Source organism: Microcaecilia unicolor, chromosome 3, assembly GCF_901765095.1.
Source record: "Microcaecilia unicolor chromosome 3, aMicUni1.1, whole genome shotgun sequence".
In the NCBI taxonomy this organism is placed as follows: Eukaryota; Metazoa; Chordata; class Amphibia; order Gymnophiona; family Siphonopidae; genus Microcaecilia; species Microcaecilia unicolor.
This window is the reverse complement of record NC_044033.1, coordinates 156,425,061-156,444,102: the sequence shown is the minus strand read 5'-3', so window position 1 is coordinate 156,444,102 and position 19,042 is coordinate 156,425,061. Positions and strand designations below refer to the sequence as shown.

General features: G+C 48.8%; 1 protein-coding gene across 1 annotated transcript in view; it reads left to right on the top strand.

The window, feature by feature from the left end:
* ACTN2 (actinin alpha 2) overlaps positions 1 to 19,042 on the top strand; it is a 193,913-nt gene that overhangs the window by 156,400 nt on the left and 18,471 nt on the right. Inside the window, exons 14-18 of the mRNA XM_030196517.1 lie at positions 6,948 to 7,088; positions 11,340 to 11,522; positions 13,592 to 13,726; positions 15,398 to 15,577; positions 18,388 to 18,534. Of these exons, the coding sequence (XP_030052377.1) occupies positions 6,948 to 7,088; positions 11,340 to 11,522; positions 13,592 to 13,726; positions 15,398 to 15,577; positions 18,388 to 18,534 (786 nt within the window). The remainder of the gene's footprint in view (positions 1 to 6,947; positions 7,089 to 11,339; positions 11,523 to 13,591; positions 13,727 to 15,397; positions 15,578 to 18,387; positions 18,535 to 19,042) is intronic.

Sequence of the window (19,042 nt, the reverse complement as noted above, 5' to 3'; positions counted from 1 at the left end):
TCCGGTATTTTTGGCCGGGTCTGCAATGACTGAAGTGGAAACCGAAGCAGCATGGCATCTGGAGAAGCCCCGCCCACGAAGTCCGGGAGCAGGGGAGGTCTTCCCTGAGCATGGAGTAGCTGGCGGTTTACAGGAGAGGGGTCGGAGAGAGAGGAATAGGAGCGGGCAGCAGCTGGGAGCTCATTTGACCAGCTGTCCATTACAAGAGGTGAAATCGGGGGGTGCTAACAGCCAGCCTGTGGCGGAATCAGGAACAGACAAGCCATGCCCCCGGGAAGCGCCAGCCATTGGGAGAACGCAGGAGGGACTGCACCAGAAGCAAGGGGGAAGTAACCCGATTGTTGAGAGACTTTCGTTGACTACAGAAGTGGACATGGCAAGTCTAACAGATGTGCAGCGGGTGGTGGAGCAGACCTGCCAGCAGGACGGCTGGGAGCGAGGAGCCAAGGGGAGCGGCGGAGTTCCGGAGGCTTCGCCCCTGGTGCCGGAGGTTGGAGGGAGTTCGGGGGCAGAGCGAGCGGGGGCAGAGCGAGCAGGGAGTCTGGTATCGCCAGCTGCAGACCTGACTGGGCAGGTGCCAGAGTATCGCCAGGAGACAGAGGAGAGGAGGCGATTAGCCCAGAGGCTGGAGCCTGCAGTGGCAGGGACGAGCAGGGACGTTCCAGGAAGTGGAGATGGGCAGGACAATCAGTTGGAGGCAGCCCAAGCCGCAGAACTGACTATGGACGTTGCTGGATGTTTGTCTGAGAGGGAAGGGGACGGGGGACAACGGGAGGGGGAGGGGGCGGTGGATATTGAGGAAGGGAGAGGGATGAGGGGAGGGGCAGAGGGACAGAAGGGGGGGGAGGCAGAGGGAAGGGCTGGAACAAGTGTGGAGGGGGGGCGGTGGGGGCTGGGGTCCAAGTCCTTTGCGGCAGTAGTCCAGGGAGGGGGAAGGAGGGAGGGGGGGAGATCGGGTGGTTTTGAGGGCCCAGGGAGGGGTTGGGGGGGAGCGGGGACAGGGGGTGGACAGCTGCCTAAGCGGCGAAATGTGGTACAGCTCAAATGGATAGGGGAGGGGGCAATGCCCTCCAGGGATCGGGTCTTGAGGCTGGTGATGGGGATGGGGTTTATACCCGAGGACTTTTACGCGTGTATACACCCCATCAACATCCCAGAATATGACTTGAGCTTCATGACCCAGAGGGGGATGGAAATATTCTGGGAAAGGTACGAGGGGGTGAGGGGAAAGGGGGAGTGGCGGGACCTCAGGGCCATTCCAGTCAGCAAGCCGGACCTGGTGCAGATCACCCTGCTCGTGAGAAATGAGTCTATCTCTGGGGCAGATTTAGCCTACTGGCTACAGAGGTACGCGGAGCTGAGATCCCCACTTACAAAGTTACCGGATCCAAGCAGGGTTTGGGCAGGAGGTTGGGGAGCCCTGGTCAAATTGAGACAGGAGAGCCATGTGGTCCAGCACATTCCTTCGGCTGCCTTTATCGGTCGTGACAGGATACTGTGCTTTTACAAGGGGCAGCCGCGGCAGTGCTTCAGATGTGGTTCGTTTAGGCACTTCAGCATGTCATGCCCAGTGGTAAAGTGTGGAAGATGCGGGGATCAGCATGCCACAGAGGACTGCACCGCGATCAGGTGCAACCTCTGCGGCGGGTTAGGCCATGCATATCGGAACTGCCCTAGGGCGGCCCATAACGAGTGGGATATGTGGGGGAAGGGACGGGGAGGGGGGGTAATGGAGGGGGGGATAGGGCAGGGGGTGATAGGCAGGGAGGGGCAAGGGGGGGAGAAGGAGGGGATGCAGGAGGGGGGGCGGCAGGGGGCTGGGTCAGGAGTGGAGCAGGGGGGAGAGGGGGAGTGGGTACAAGTGCCACAGAGGAAAGGGAAGTTTCGGAGGGGGGGGAAACTAGGGGTGGGCAGGGAGGGGTCGCTGCAGGGGAAGAGGGGGGGGAACAGATTTCAGGTGTTGGAGGAGGAGGAGGAGGATAGGGAGGTTGGGAGGGAGGAGGAAGAACAGGGGGAAGGAGAAGAGGTGGAGTTAATGGAGGAAGAGGGGGCGGCAGGGGGGATTGGAGAGGGCAAACGGAAATATGAGGAAGCACTGGAGGAGGGTACTGGTGGTAGGAAGAAGGGCGGGAAGGCTCTGGGGGGAGGGGGAGGGGTGAGGGAGGAGGAAGAGGGAAGGGAGGGAGGGAGGGGAAAGGGGAGTAAGAGGAAAGCTGAGGGGGCCGGGCAGGTGGTGAAGGCCCAAGTGCAGGCTTGGGGGGACAGAGTGGAGCTAGAGGAGGATCTGGAGGACTTGGAGGACTTGGGGGAGGTGGAGGACTCGGAGGAGGAGGTAGGGGGCGGGGGTGAAGAGGGGAGAGGGAGGGATCAGGGGGTGGGTCCGGATAGAGCAAAGAAGAAAGGAAGGAAGAAAGGGGGAGGGGGGGGGTAAGGTGCAGACAGGACGGCTGCGGGGGGGGGAGGGGGATCTGGCAGGGGATGATGTAGACCGCATAGCAGAGGACCTGCTTCAGGGTAAGAAGGGGGTATCCCAGGAGATAAGGAAAGAAGTTGGGAGTGAGCAGACCCGTGACTCGCAATGAGGATGGCAGGCTTAGTGTTGACATTTGCCACGCTGAATGTGGCCAGCATCGCCTCTCCGAAGAAGCAGGGTTTAGCGTATGACTGGTTCGCGAGGGTCCAAGCAGATTGCTTCCTGCTCCAGGAGACTCGGCTGCGGTCCATTGAGGTGATCAGGCGGGCAAGGCGGGCCTGGAAGTGGGGTCCCTCGGTGTGGGGGTTGGCGGGGGAGAGGTATGGTGGGGTGGGGATCTTATTTAAGTCCCACCGGGTGAATATTCAGCGAGTGGTGGAGCTGGGGGTGGGGAGATGTCTTGTTGTGGATGCGATTTGGGAGGATAGAGCACTGAGGGTGGTGAATGTGTACGGGCCCCAAAGCAAGAAGGAAAGGGTGCTCCTCTTTGGGAAGATCAAGCCCTACCTATACACTTCGCGCCAAGTAGTCTGGGGGGGAGATTTTAACACCATATTGCGGAAAAAGGATAGTGGGGGACGATCGGTACAGGTGGGCTATGACGGGGTGAGGCTGGCAGGGATCATGCGGGAGGCGGAGCTGGTAGACGCGCATGTGGCCTTCTGTGAGGAACAGGAGGGGTTCACGTTCTTTCGAGGGCAGTGTAAAAGTAGAATCGATAGATTCTTGGTAAAGAAGGGGGTTTGTCTGGGGGGTCCACGAACCGTGGACGTGGACTTTTCAGACCACCACATGGTCCTCCTTCAGGTGGGGGGGGCGGCAGCGCAGAGGCCAGGGAGGGGGTTATGGCGACTAAATTTAAAGTGGTTAGGTAGCGAGCAGGTGCGGGAGGAGTACCGCCGGTTTTTGGAAGATCAGGTGTCAGTGCAGGGGGCATTTCAGTCATTGGGGGAGTGGTGGGATACAGTGAAAAGACGAACGCGGGGATTCTTTCTCAGACAGGCGAGAAGGGAGGGGAGGGAAAGGACAAAGTTGGGCATGGCAATAAAGAAAAAGAGGGACACATTGATTTCACAAGGGGGGAGGGAGGAAGAAATACATGATCTCCAAGCACTCCTGGAGCAGGTACAGTACAACCGCTACACCTCCTTGGTGTATGAGCGGGACTTCGGGAAAATGTGTAGCCCGGACCCCTTCGCATGCTGCCGGGAGCGGAGGGCGCGCAGGGTGATGGAGGGGGTGCAGGATGCACAGGGGGTCCTGCAGGACACCAAGGAGGGGATTCTGGGGGCAGTGAGGGACCACTTTGCGGCGTTCCTTTCAGCCCAGCAGATTGATATGGAGCAGATGGAGTGTTATGTGGAAGGAACCCCGGGGATAGGTCACGGGGGACCCCAGCTTCAGGCCCTCTTGAACCCGTGGACAGAACAGGAGGTGGAGGAAGCCATCGGGGCGCTCCACAGGAAGACCTCGCCGGGGCCGGATGGGCTAACAACTGAGTTCTACCAGGCCTTTAAGGAGCAGCTGGTGCCGATCCTGGTGAGGGTATGGGGGGCAGCCCAGTTGGAGGGTTCCTTGCCTAGTTCCTTGACAGAGGCGGCTCTTATCCTACTAAGTAAGGGGAAGGACCCGGCGATGCTGGCCAACTGGCGGCCTATAGCACTGCTTAATACGGATCGAAAATCTTCGCGCGAATGCTATTCCAGAGAATGAGGCAGGTGTCTGGGGATTTGCTAGCAGCCTCGCAAGCATGTGGGGTTAAAGGGAGAGGGGTCTTGGAAGCTGCAGCGTGGGTGCGGGAGGGGGTAGAACGCAGTAGAGTGGGAGGGCATGGTAGGCTGTTGGTAACACTCGACCAGGAAAAAGCGTTTGATAGAGTGCAGTGGGGTGTCCTATGGAGCATTCTGGAGCGCTATGGGTTTCCGAAGGGTTGGATAGAGCAATTACAGCTACTCTATCGGCATGCGGGGTGTTTTCCCCTGGTTAACGGGTGGAGAGGGCAGGGGTTTGAGGTAGGGGCAGGGGTCCGACAGGGGTGCCCACTCAGCCCGCTGTTGTATGCATACGCCATCGACCCTTTTATAAGACGGCTGGAGAAGGGGGGGGCGGAGGGGCTGGAAGGGGTGGAGGTGGGGGACAATAACCAGTTAAGGGTCGTGGCGTATGCAGATGACGTTACAGTGTGGGTAGCGGACCAGAGGGAGGGAGGTAGATTGCAGAACCTGATCCAGGAATACTCGCAGGCAACAGCGTCGCAGGTCAATTTTCAAAAATCCAATAGCCTGTGGGTTGGGGATCAGGGGCTGCAATTTGAGTTGGGAGGTAGGTTTCCTACAGCTGTGGAACGTATACGGGTCTTGGGAATATACTTCGAGAAGGGGGATTATAGGCTCTACAACTGGGATAGGTGTCTCCAAGAAGTGAAGGGGAGGGTGGATAGATGGAAGGGGTGGAAAATGACCATGGGGGAGCGGGTACAGCTCATCAAGGCACACTTAGTTCCTTTGTTTCTGTTCGTCAGTTACATCTGCCTGCTGCCGGAGAGCCGGTACGCGGCCTTGTATGGGGTGTTCTTCCGGCTGCTCTGGGGCAACAGGACGAATCCGGTAAAACGGAATGTTACCTATCTGCCTAGGAGGGAGGGGGGGGGGGGGCATGATAAACCCAGTCCTGTTTTTCAGCGCTTGTTCCTGCAGTTCAATCTGGGGAGGGCGGTAGGGCGGGAGCCACCGGGGTGGGCTAGGAGTGTCCTGCAGTGGTGGCCGAGATATTGGGACCTATGGCGGGAGGGGGGGAGGGTAGTGGCACTGCGAAGGGGGGCTCCGGGGGGGGTGAGTTATTGCAAGACCCTAGGGAAATTGGTGAGGGTGTGGGGGCTGACGGTGGGGGAGGTGAAGGCAGGACAACGGGGGGGTCTGGATGGACAGAGTACGGGCGCAGGTGTTCTCAGCTCCTCTGGCGCTGAGGGACGCGCCGGCCCCACGGATGCAGCAGGGGTTACGGTTGATTGCTTCGAACCGCATCCCGGTGAAGTATAAAGACCTGGCGTGGCTGTCCTTTCACGGTAGACTGTACGTCCGAGGAAATTTGAAATATCGCAATGTGCGGGATAGAGGGTGCCCACGGGAGGAATGTGCTGGAACTGAAGAGACGATGGAGCATTTCCTGGTGAGGTGCCCATTTACAGTCCAGGTCTCTGACCGGGTTTCCTCGTTGCTGCAGATCCCCAGTTTCCGCAACTACAGCTATGCGGACTGGGTGTATGGCCCAGAGGGTGGAGAGGGACGCGGGGATCCGGTAACACGCTTTCTGATTTCGGTGATATTGCGGTACTGCCTCTGGATGGCGCGCTGCAGGGTGTCCCTGTACCAGGAGGTCCGGCCGGCGGAGGTAGTCAGCTGGGATGTGGTAAGGGCGGTGCAGGAAGCGGCGAAGTGGGAAAGGGTGGAAAAAGGGGTGGGGGTGGCTTCGAGGTGGTGGAGACACGTGAGGCTTAAGCCGCCATGAGGGGACATGCTTCCCAGGGGATTGTGTGCCAGTTGTCTGAAGGGGTTGTGGGGGGTCGGGGGGGGGGTTGACCCATTGTATTATTGAGGAGGGGGTGTACATAGATAGGCAGACCATGTCTAGCTAGGAGCCTGGGGTTTGATTTGCATGTCCGGTTTTTTTCTTTGGTCTTTCTAATAAACAGTTTCCACTGTACTATTGAGGAGGGGGAGGGGGTGTACATAGATAGGAGGACCGTGTATAGCTAGGGGCTTGTTTTTGATTTGTATGTTATTTGTTTTTAGTTTTTTCCAATAAAAAGAGTTTTCCAGTCTGCCCAACAGATAAACTCATTTTACATGATATGTGATACTTTATATGTATACCCGAGTTTTATTTGTCCTTGCCATTCTCAGGGTACAGACAGTAGAAGTCTGCCCAGCACTGTTCTTGTACTAAAATTTACACTCAAGCCCATCCATATCTATTCATTCATGATCAGGGCCTAAGCCGTATATGTCTGCCCAGCACTGATTTTGCTTCCCAATTACCGGCGTTGCCACCCAATCTCTGCTAAGATTCCATAGATCCATTCCTTCTAAACCGGATTCCTTTGTGTTTATCCCACACATGTATGAATTTCATTACCGTTTTCATCACCACCTCCTCCTCCAGGAGAGCATTCCATGTATCCACCACCCTCTCCATGAAAAAATACTTCCTGACATTACTCCTGAGTCTCCCCCCTTCAACCTCAGTTCATGTCCTCTAGTTCTACCATCTTCCCGTCTCCAGAAAAGGTTCGTTTCTTTTATGCGATTGTCTTTGCTATTTATGTTATGATGTATTTTTGTAATGACTACCTCTGGAATGGATGTTAATATTTTTCTGTTTTGATTATGAAGTTCTTTTTCACCAATTTAATGTTATATTATTTTTTTCTAATATATTTTTGGTTCTTTTTTTTTAATTTCACTTATCCATACAGAGGATGGAGAAGTTGCTGGAAACAATTGACCAACTCCATCTGGAATTTGCCAAACGAGCTGCACCTTTTAACAACTGGATGGAAAGTTCCACAGAAGATTTGCAAGACATGTTTATTGTTCACAGCATAGAAGAAATCCAGGTAAATATTAGGATGGCACTTCCAGGGGTAAACACTGGTGTGAAGGGCAGTTTGCTTTCAACCCTCTTGCAATTAATGTACAATCAAAAAATTACTGCAGTCATCTTGTATAAATCGATTGATTGTTTAGGCCAATGCAGTAACCTTGCATTAGAATGGTGCGCTAAAGGTCAGTACATAGTTTTCAAACACAAGGGTAGCACATTTTGCTCCTCAGTGTAATAAGCAAACCTGCAAATAACACCGAGTGCAAAAAATGGGAGATCACACCTGATGCACATGCACACGTGTCTGCAATAATGTCAACTGGAGGTATTACTGAAGCCTTCCAGATGACAGTAGTGCACATCTGGGACCTGACACTCTCCAGTGCATCAACTCCATGATTCCCCCTCGCCCTAGTTGCTTCAAACAACCCATTCTCCATATTCACTCCTCTTCAACCTCTCACCCTCTCACTGAAGATTTTCCCTGATAGTGGTCATTTGCAGCTCCTCAACCCAAAGGTATGAAAGGGGCCTAAGTGGTCTCCCTGATACTCCTCCAACCCCCCTCCCCCAGTGCACCCTTCAAGTTGGGAGGGAGGAATGATGCCTATTCATTCCTGCCTCCATCTTGCAAGATGGTGGCTCTCAACCCTGCATGGTGCGTTAATGTTGTTGTTAAACCTAAAAATAGGTTTGGAGTGGATTACAACTCAAGGTAAAACCAGTCTACAAAACTGGGATCTCACAATATAATAATCAAATTAATGTAAAGAAAAACAAAGCATCAGCAACTAATTAGAAAGCACACGTTTTCTAAATGGTATCCACCATGCGGGGTCAGTCTGCCAAATGATTATTGCCAAGGATGCACCATGTGGTATTAGATGCTGCCATTTTGCAAGGTGACAGCAAGGAGACAGGAGCAAGTAGACATTGCTCCTGCCTCACAACTTACTGGTGCATTGGGAAGTGAGCTATGGATGGAGTTGAGGGTCGGGGGGGGGGAGAGAGCAACATTAATGGGATCAGGGGTACTGTTACCATTTGTGGGGTTGAGGGGTCTCAGTGGGCTACGTCGGTGATCTGAGGTGAAGAGCTGCACTTATCTCAGATTGCCCTCTGCTCCTGCACTGCATCTTTACGCCTGCCTTGTTGTGAGTTGGTAGCAGTTTGTATTATGTGTTGTATTATGTATTTTTATTGCTTAATTGATTATATATATTGGTTAACTGCCTTGAATTTTAGAATTGGTGTGTTATAAATTGCTGAGATAAATTCAGCAACATAAAATAGATTTTAGCGCAGTTTTTTTGTATCAGGGAGCAATCTTTAATGCTGAGGTTTTACAGTGACTTTCCTGTGCTAATCTTCATGCCTCAAGAAGTAGAATTAGCACAGGAAAATGAAGCATAAACTGATGTGTTAACGGGTGGTACAGCTTACTGCATCATCCCTGAATGGATTTTATGTTTTAAATTTAAAACTTGCATTTGCTGTGGTGATTGGTTGTGTATGGATGAAATATGCTACTTCACAATGAAAGCTGTAGGTTGTTACATTGCTCTCATAGAAGCCTCTGTTTCATCAAAATATCTGAAGGTTCTATGCCTGAGGCATTTTCTCTCATACTGCAAACCCCCTCTCCCTCCCACCTCCCAAGAAAGAAAAATCAGGGTGGCTTGGGAGGTATCCAGTTTTGTCCAGTATAGATTTGTCTGTTTATTTTTGCACACTTCTGAAATTTGCAGAATAGGGACCACAGTGGTGTAGTGGCACCACAGCACATGTCCTAGATGCTTGATTAAAGTATAGACATGGGTTAATTCTAATAAAGTAAGTGCTAAAATTTAAACATGCCAGTTAAATATGTAGAATATATGTGCATATATGCCAGTGCTGATTAAGTGCAAGGACTATTCTATAACTATGCACTGTGTATGATATGCAGGGCCAGTTTCTGGGTGGAGCATGGGTAGGGCACACAGTCATATGCAAACTTAGAATACTGTTAGACATGTATGACTGGAACTTAAGGGCATAGCTGGCATAAGCGCTGGCACCTAATAAGTACTTAACCAGTGGTGTGCTGGAGTGGGCTCTCATGGGCTTGCAAGAGCCGTTTGTTTTTAAGAATTTTGGGAGCTGGTTGTTAAAGTAGGCTCCCCCCCCCCCCCCCCCCCCCCATGGCTACTTTAACAACTGAATCCCAAAATGTGGGCTCGGGCCCCTTCCTGAATTCTCTTTTACTTTGCTGGCGGTGATGCCGAGCCCTGTCAGCCAAGTAAATAGACTGCCCCCACTCCCCGCTCCTTGTTTCCAGCTCTGAGCAGCAGGCTGGGACTCTCGTGCATGCGTGAGAAGTCCCAGCATGCTGTTCCGAGCCAGAAACAAGCAGCGAGGCGTGGTGGCAGTTCATTTATTGGCTGCTGGGGCTCGGCATCCCTGACAGCAAAGGCATGCCTAGCATGCCCGCATGAGGGGAAAAGAGAGAGAGAGAGGGGCATGCGTTGCCCCCTCAATCCACCCCTGGCTCCCCCAAATTGCAGGGCTGGCTACGCCCGGAGAGAGAGCCCATTGTTAAAAATTTACCAGCACACCCCTACACGTATCTACCCTGTTAAGCTAGTGTTCTATAATGGAAAGAAGGCATCTACATTCCTTTATAGAATAGGCTCCTATGGTGCCTAGTTATATACTTACCACAGTAGAACTGTTTGCAAAGGGTGCTTCAAGTCCAGCAGTAGTGATCTTTTAATAGAATGTAGAACATCTACCTTTTGGTAATAGTGAGTTCCACTTGTAGCCTACTGGTTAGTGCAGTGGACTTTGATCCTGGGGAACTGAGTTCCATTCCCACTGCAGCTCCTTGTGACTCTGGGCAAGTCACTTAACCCTCCATTGCCCCTGGTACAAAATAAGTACCTGAAAATATGTAAACCGCTTTGAAAGTAGTTGCAAAAACCTCAGAAAGGAGGTATATCAAGTACCATTTCCCTTTCTCTATTTGAGTTTCTACATGGAATGTTGCTATTGCTACTATTTGAGATTCTGGAATGTTGCTACTATTGAGATTCTGTTGCTACTATTTGAGATTCTACATGGAATGTTGCTATTCCACTAGCAACATTCCATGTAGAAGCCTGCCCTTGCAGATCAGCAATGCGGCCGCGCAGGCTTCTGTTTCTGTGAGTCTGACGTCCTGCAACATTCCATGTAGAAGCCTGCCCTTGCAGATCAGCAATGCGGCCGTGCAGGCTTCTGTTTCTGTGAGTCTGACGTCCTGCACATACGTGCAGGATGTCAGACTCACAGAAACAGAAGCCTGCACAGCCACATTGCTGATCTGCAAGGGCAGGCTTCTACATGGACTGTCACTAGTGGAGGAGTAGCCTAGTGGTTAGTGCAGTGGATGTTGATCCTGGGGAACTGAGTTCAATTCCCACTGCAGCTCCCTGTGACTCTGGGCAAGTCACTTAACCCTCCATTGCCCCTGGTACAAAATAAGTACCTGAATATATGTAAACCGCTTTGAATGTAGTTGCAAAAACCTCAGAAAGGCTGTATATCAAGTCTCATTTTCCCTTACCTAGGAAAAATTATATTGGAATTTTATGATATGCATTTATAGGCAGGAGTAGCTGTAAGGTAAATATACTGAATTAATTTAATTTGTGAAACTTGTAGTCTACCTTGAATTTGTTGATAAAGAAGATTACAATCTCTATGAAATGCAGTGTGAATGTGTGCTACAAGTATTATCTGCCCTTAGCACTATACATAGAGGGCCGATATTCAGCCAGTGGGACGCAGGCTGAATAAGTGTTGCGGTCGGCGCTGACCCTAGATATTCAATGCTGGGCTAACTTAACCGGCTAAGCGAATATTCAGTGCTGGCACGATAAGTTAATAGCAAGCAAAGATAGAATCGCTATTTATGTGGTCTGGTTTGCTCACAAGTGCTGAGTATTGCCAGTTCTCGTGCAGTATAGCCAGTTAACTTTTTGGCGCTGCATGCAAATATTCAACGGAAATAACTGGTTATCTCACACTGAATATTCACAGTTAAGCACAGAAACGCTATTTAACTGGCCAGTAGCTGTTTCTGGCCAGTTAAATAGCTTTTGAATATCGGGGGAGGGGGGGAGAGAAGGTTCAGTAAATGGCCAAACCATTTCAGCTGCTTATTTTTAGAAGGAGAGTAGTAGGTCATGTCCTAAATGTTGTATTTTTTAAATGCTCTGTTCTTCCTTGTTTGTGTCTCCAGAGTTTAATCACTGCCCATGAACAATTTAAAGCAACTTTGCCAGAAGCGGATGGTGAACGACAGTCCATCGTGGGAATCCATACTGAGGTTGAGAAGGTTATTCAGAGTTACAGCCTCAGAATTTCTTCAGCCAATCCTTATAGCGTCCTTACTGTGGATGATATCCGTAACAAATGGGATAAGGTAAATCAGCAAACATTTAGTGAAGTATATTTTGGCACGTTGGTGACAGGAGTAAAAGCTGAAAATAGTACTAATATTTTAAAAAATGTATTTCATGTTGTTGTGCCCTTTTGGAAAAATAAAATGATTTATAGTGAAAACAAATGTAAAAAAAAAAGGGGAAAAGGAGAGAGATGATGAAGGGATATATTTTGGGGGAATTACATTAACCTGCACTGTAATGTTTAAAGACATACGCCATAGATGTAGAGTTTTTCCAAGCCTGAAGCAAGGTAGCAGTGACCGAATCAGAATAACCTTTTCATCTCAACCGAGCCCTTTCAATGGCCAAAGCCAAGACCAAAGGGGCATGGATCCTCCATGAGCACCAGACCTTGCTTCAGTAGGCTGTGTACTTGTGGAAGACAGAGAGGACCCCCATCCTGTAGCCAAATCAGGCCTGCGTACTACATTACATTAAAAAACACTTGTATCCCATACTCGCCTCTATAACAATTCCTCAAGAAGAAGATAAAAGGGAACCAAACAAACTCGGCGAATTACAAAAGCTTCATATAATTTCACTAACTAATGCAAACTTCTAAAACTATTCACTAAAATAGAGCAGAAGATATGGGGATGGCTGGTGAGCCACAAAGAACTACAGAGGCTACTTGGTTGGAAGCAACTGGGGTGGGTCTCAGTCAATCATTCCTATCACTGGGTTACTTTCAGCAATGGTTTCTTTACAGCTGCTGACTCTGGGGGACTTAGAGAGAGCCCAGGGATTGAGTGTTGAGACAACTATCCCCCCCCCCCTCCCTCCCCTCAGTCAAACCAACTGATATTGCATTGAAAGCAGTTTGGTTAGCACTTGAGTCCCTTCACAAAGTATGCTCCAGGGTTGTTTCAGATTGCAGAAGTTGGAACAAGCATCCTTTGCTCAGGAGAAGATGTGTCTGCATCACAAGGTAGAAAACTTCAATAACTTTATAGGCATTTAAATCCAAGATTTTTGAATTTTCCCCAAACATTGACTAGCACTGCCTAAGGATTTGTTCAGTGGCGTACCAAGGGGGGGCGGTGGGGGCGGTCTGCCCCGGGTGCACGCCGCTGGGGGGGGGGGGGTGCCGTGCGCCTGTCTGCTCCGCTCGTTCCGTGCTCCCTCTGCCCTGGAACAGGTTACTTCCTGTTCTGGGGCAGAGGGAGCATGGAACGAGCGAAGCCGACAGGCGCGTGGCACCCCCCCCCCCCCCCAGCAGGTAAAAATGCACCCGGGGGGTGGCCTTTTGCCAGGGGTGGGGGGTCACGCTGCACCCGGGGGGGGGGGGGCACATCGGCGATCCGCCCCGGGTGTCAGCCACTCTAGGAACGCCACTGGATTTGTTTTACAGATTCTTAAAGGAGTTATTCAATTATCTTCAGTCTGGTCTTCCTCTTCTGCAAATGATCTATTGAATTCCTAAGCTAACTCAGGCAACCTGTTGTTTCTGGTGAAGTTTAAATAGATGTTTCATCTGATAGTTTACATTTTTCAAAGATATTTGAGAGTTCTACTCATAAAGCAACATCTAGAGCCACCGTATTGCTTTCATTTCTTTTCTGTCATCAACAGATTATATCACTAGGTGCAAAATTTCAGTTGACTTATCCTTACAAATGTCTTATTTCCCTTGTGTGAACTCATAGGTGGATGTTCTACTTAAAATGATTTCCTTGATATTTCCTGTGGATCTGTACAGTTTTTCCTTTTCACAGTTTTATCTTTGTATGATTTAAAAATTAAATGATAAAAATAATCAACTAAAACCTAGAATATTGAGGCTATTATAGCACAAGTGCCCACTGGATCCCAGTTCTATGGACATTCAAAAAATAAAATAAAACCCTTTGATTAAAAACTGACCGTTACAAACACTGATGCCCACCAGTCAGATTCTTCTAGTTGTTGTACATTTATAACACTCAACCATGCATTTCACTGTCACCGCTATAATACATAATTTAGGACTGAAACTTTTGCTGTTAACATATGACAAGATTGCAGAGTATATAAATATCAAACCATTGCTTCTTTTCACTATTGCCAGGTGAAGAAGCTTGTTCCTTTGAGAGATCAGTCGCTGCAGGAAGAGCTTGCTCGCCAACATGCCAATGAGCGCCTGCGCCGCCAGTTCGCTGCTCAAGCCAATGTTATTGGGCCCTGGATCCAGACCAAGATGGAGGTAAGTTCTAATCACTTGAATGAATCATGAGAAGTGGAGTAGGTAACGGTAGAGACTATTTCTAAAAAGTAGTAATAAAGAATATTTGTAGTTCATGACTTTCAGGCTGCAAGAATTTTCAGAACATGGTGCCCAGTGTAGATTCTATTAGAGATTTATTTCTACCTTGCCCAGGTAATAAATAAAGCAAAACATATTTATAACCTTTAAAAGTGGACTAACATAGCTACCACACCACCTTGCCCAGAAACCTGATTGAACTTTGGAGAAAGGGAGCCACCTCAACGTGTAAAAGTCCAATAATATAGAATTTTATAATATACTAGGAAAAAAGGCCCGTTTCTGACACATATGAAACGGGCGCTAGCAAGGTTTTCCTCGGAGTGTGTGTGTTTTACAGAGTGTGTGTGAGAGTGAGTGTGTGATAGAGAGAGAATGAATGTGTGAGTGTGTGTGACAGAGAGAGTGAGACTGGGTGCGAGAGTGTGTGTGTGAGAATGAAAGTGTGTGCCAGGAGCCCCCCTCCCTCCCAGTTCCAGGGTGGCCCTGCCCCCCTCCCTCCCTCCCAGTTCCAGGGTTCCCCCCCTTCCAGTTGCAGGGTCACCCCACTCCCTCCCTCCCTCCCTCCCTCCCAGTTCCTGGGTCCTCCCACCCCCCCTCCAAGTTCTAGGGTCCACCCCCCTCCCTCCCTCCCTCCCAGTTCCAGGGTCATTGCCCCCCCTCTCTCCCTCCCTCCCAGTTCCAGTGTCATTGCCCCCCCTCTCTCCCCCCCACTCAGCCAGCCACCCTGCGATGTTTAACTGCGAAATTAGGGAGCTGTGTAGTGTAATAAAACGCACCTGCAACGTTGTGAAGCTGACTCCGTGGCTTCACTGAAGTGAAGGGTTCGTAAGTTTCGTCAGATTTATCAGTCTGTCAACATCTCTCTCGGCCCCGCCCTCGTGCCTCTGATAGGTCCGCTGCCCTCGATGTCATCACGTTGTGACGCAAGGGCGGGGCCGAGAGAGATGGTGACAGACTGACGAATCTGACGAACCTTACGAACCCTTCACTTTTTATTATAGTAGAAATTGTGGAACCCACTCATTAAGAGTTCAGCTATTAGAGTACTCTGCTGGGGCACCTATCCTCCCAAGGGCTTTGCAATGTGGGTTTCTCAAGAAACAAGCTCCTGTTGCAGGAACATTCTGCTTAGCAGGATATTTGTGATTCCAAAGATGACCTCGCAAGCGGAACCCATTATCTTAGGTACAGTTTGTTTTACACCCCTTGAAATGTAATGCATAAGGGAACGGATAAGCTACAGCAAGAAAAGTGATATGGTTAGATATACAAATTAAATGCCCAATATTCAGCCAGCTGCGTTTTATGTGGTCCATTTATATGGTTATCTTAGCCAGTTAAGTGCTGAAAATTTACACTTAACAGGCTAAGTGCCAACTCCGCCCTGGCAATGCTTCCAAAATAGCCAGTTTCATCTTGGGCACTAACCAGGCATTTCAGCAGCACTATCCAGTTTGTGCTGCTGAAAATGCCCGGTTAACCCTGGACAGGCAATTTAAAGGACCAGGAGCCTCTCCTGGCTGTTTAAATTGTTTTGAATATCGGGTCCCAAATTTATGAGCAAGTTTGTCAATGAAAATGTTTTACCATTTCTGCTTCTTTTTACAGGAGATTGGCCGTATCTCCGTTGCATTGATTGGGACGCTGGAAGATCAGATGAACCAACTAAAGCAGCATGAGCATGACATCATTAACTATAAAATCAATATAGATAAATTGGAAGGAGACCATCAGCTCATACAAGAATCCCTCGTTTTCGATAACAAGCACACCAACTATACTATGGAGGTACACTACAGGAACAAACCTATTTACTACTACTACTAATAGCTTAATTCCTGGGCCAGGTTTTTTAGAAAGTAGACTATTTTCTTTCCAATTTCTGCTTTCCTTTTCAAGCACCAGTGGTTGACAAGAACAATGCCGTCTGGAAAGTTCATTTACTATGACATCTTTGTTTTGTTGTGTTTTATTTTGTTGGCTTTTTGAAAACAAAGCCTACAATGACTAGGTCGGGTAGACATAACTGTTCATCTTGCAGTCCTGTGTCTCATGGTTGCATCTAAGATGTTCCCTATGTGAATCTAAAAACAGTTTATTCAACTTGGTTATTATTATTATTAGCATTTGTATAGCGCTACCAGATGCACGCAGCACTGAACACCTGATACAAAGAGGCAGTCCCTGCTCAAAAGAGCTTACAATCTAAATAATACAGACAGACAAGACAGTTACGGGTGAGGGAAGTAATGGGAGCTAAAAAGCAGCAGTGAAAAGGTGGGTTTTCAGCATAGATTTGAAAACAGGTAGAGATGGAGCTAGACGTATAGGTCCAGGAAGTCTATTCCAGGCATAAGGTGCTGCGAGAGAAAAGGAGCGAAGTCTGGAGTTAGCAGTGGAGGAGAAGGGGGACGACAAGAGAGATTTGTCCAGTGAGCGGAGTTCACGGGGAGGAATGTAGGGAGAGATGAGAGTGGAGAGGTAATGGGGGGCTGCAGAGTGGATGCATTTAAAGGTCAGTACGAGAAGTTTAAACTGAATGCGGAAGCGGACAGGGAGCCAGTGAAGTGACTTGAGGAGTGGGCTAGTGTGGGTATAACAATTCTGGTGGAAAATAAGTCGTGCCGCAGAATTTTGGACAGATTGGAGAGGAGAGAGATGGCTGAGCGGAAGACCAGTGAGAAGTAAATTGCAATAGTCCAAGCGAGAGGAATTATGTTGTTATTATGTTATGCACTCTTGGAATTCTGCTGTTCTATTATTGTTATGGCTTCTATTCTTAGGTGTTTGTAAAGAGGGTACAAAACATCAGTGCTTATCGGTGTTTTCAAGCTCAAGGTACTATTGCTGGTTACCATATCCGATGGAATCAAAGATGTATATTTTTGTCACATAAGAGTTGCCAGTGCAGTAAAGGCACAAAAATGAGCGGAGGATGCAAGACAAGCCTTGGAGAGCTAAGGGGAAGTGATGTTTTATTGGTGTTTATCCACTAAACACCTATGTATTTTTTTTGTATCAGCGATGTTTTATTGATGGTTGAAACCTAAAATCAGAATCCCTAATTATAGGGGGTGAAGTGCTTCTGTATACAAAGGAAGAGTGGGACTTGGGGGTGATTGTGTCTGATGACCTTAAAGTGGCCAAACAGGTAGAAAAGCGACTGTCAAAGCCAGAAGGATGCTTGGGTGCATAAGGAGAGGGATGACCAGCAGGAAGAAAGAGGTGATGGTGCCCTTGTATAAGACCTGGGGAGGCCCCATTTAGAGTACTGTGTGCAATTCTGGAGATTGCACCTACGGAACAATATAAACAGGATGGAGTCAGTCCAGAGGGCGGCTAGAAAATTGGTAAGCTGTCTTGGACATAAAACATATAGGGACAGGCTTATGAACCTCAACTTGTATATGCTGGAAGAGAAGGAGGGAAAGAGGAGATATGATAGAAACATTTAAATATCTCAGGTGCATTAATGTACAGGAAGAGAGCCTTTTTCAAATGAAGGAAAACTCTGGAATGAGGGGGCATATGATGAAGTTAAGAGGAAATAGGCTAAGGAGGCATCTAAGAAAGTATTTATTTATGGAAAGGGTGGTGGAAGCATGAAATGGCCTCCTGCTGGAGGTTGTGGAGATTGTGGAGATGAGGACTGTGTCAGAGTTTAAGAAAACATGGGACAAGCATGGGGGATCCCTTACATAGGAGCCGACTTTTAAAAATAATTGGGGGTGCTGAATTTTTTTTTTTACAGGTGGTGCATTCCCCCCTCCCTCTTCCTCTGAGTTCCAGGCCCTCCCTCCGAGTTCCAGGCCCCCCCTGCCCCTCCATCCATCCATATTTTAAAAGCCATCTTCTTATCTCGTCGGGATGTTATGGCGACAGCTGCACGCAGTGAAAAGCGTGCAGGCTCGCGCTTCAACCTTCCCTCGTCTGTCTCTCAGCTCTGGTCCCGCCCTCATTTCCTGTTTCCGCAAGGGCGGGACCAGAGCTGAGAGACAGATGAGGGAAGGCTGAAGCGCGAGCCTACATGCTTTTCACTGCGTGCAGCTGCCGCTGTAACATCCCAACAAGGTAAGAAGATGGTTTTTAAAATTTGGACGGACGGAAGGATGGAGGGGCGGGGGGGGGGCCCTGGAACTCGGAGGGAGGGAGTGAGGGACAGACAGACGGATGGATGGCCCTGGAACTCGGAGGGAGGAACTTTTAAAATTCTGGGCTGGAAGGGAACTTCCGGTCGGCGAAATATTGGGGGTGCTCGAGCACCCACAACACCCACGGAGTCGGCACCTATGATCCCTTAGGAAAAGGAGGCGTTAAGGGTTACGGAGGATGGGCAGACTGGATGGGCCATTTGGCCTTTATCTGGCATCATATTTCTATGTTTCTATGGTATAACTGAGGAATAGAATTCCTTGAACTGAAAGGAGAGCTTTACAGTTAAGGGTCTAGAGCAGCTCTTACAACCCATCACTACTGATCAGAAATAAACAACAAAAGAAAATAGTCTGTTTGTTATTCTTTCATCCAAATAACCCAGTATTACAAGTCACATTGTTGTGAGTCCACAGACTCCTTGTTTTTTTTCTATCTTTTTACAGCATATCCGTGTTGGGTGGGAACTGCTGCTGACAACCATCGCTCGAACCATCAATGAGATTGAGACACAGATTCTCACCAGAGATGCCAAGGGTATCACCCAGGAACAAATAAATGAGTTCAGGGTCTCATTTAATCATTTTGACAGGGTACAGTACTCGCACATTATCATTACACTTTTTCATTTTGATATATCTGCTCATTTGCTCTTTCTCATGTATTTGAAATTTGTCCTGTGCATGTAGGTATATACACATATTTATAAGTTAGTTATGCAGACGAATAGCAATTTACAGTCTATAAAACGGAATGGCTCACACTCAGTCTGACAGAAGTGCATTCCCAGGAGCCTGTTTTGGACAGGGTTGGAAAATAACAAGTGGAGATTGCATCTTCCAGCATGAGTGTTATTTTCTGTACAAAATCTGCTGTCACAAAAAGTAGGCTCTAGAGTCCTGTGACAGGTTGGCAAAAGAAAGTATTCATGTATCTTCTCTTAAAACATTGTGGAAAGTTCTGTGCACCTGCTTTTTATGCCTGTCTGCCCTCACACAATTATGAGTAACAATTTTCTGCATGTAAAATGTGTTTTAAATGTGCAGAAGTCTGTATAAAATTACCCCCAAAATGTTTAGAAAACTCCCTATAGCATGAATC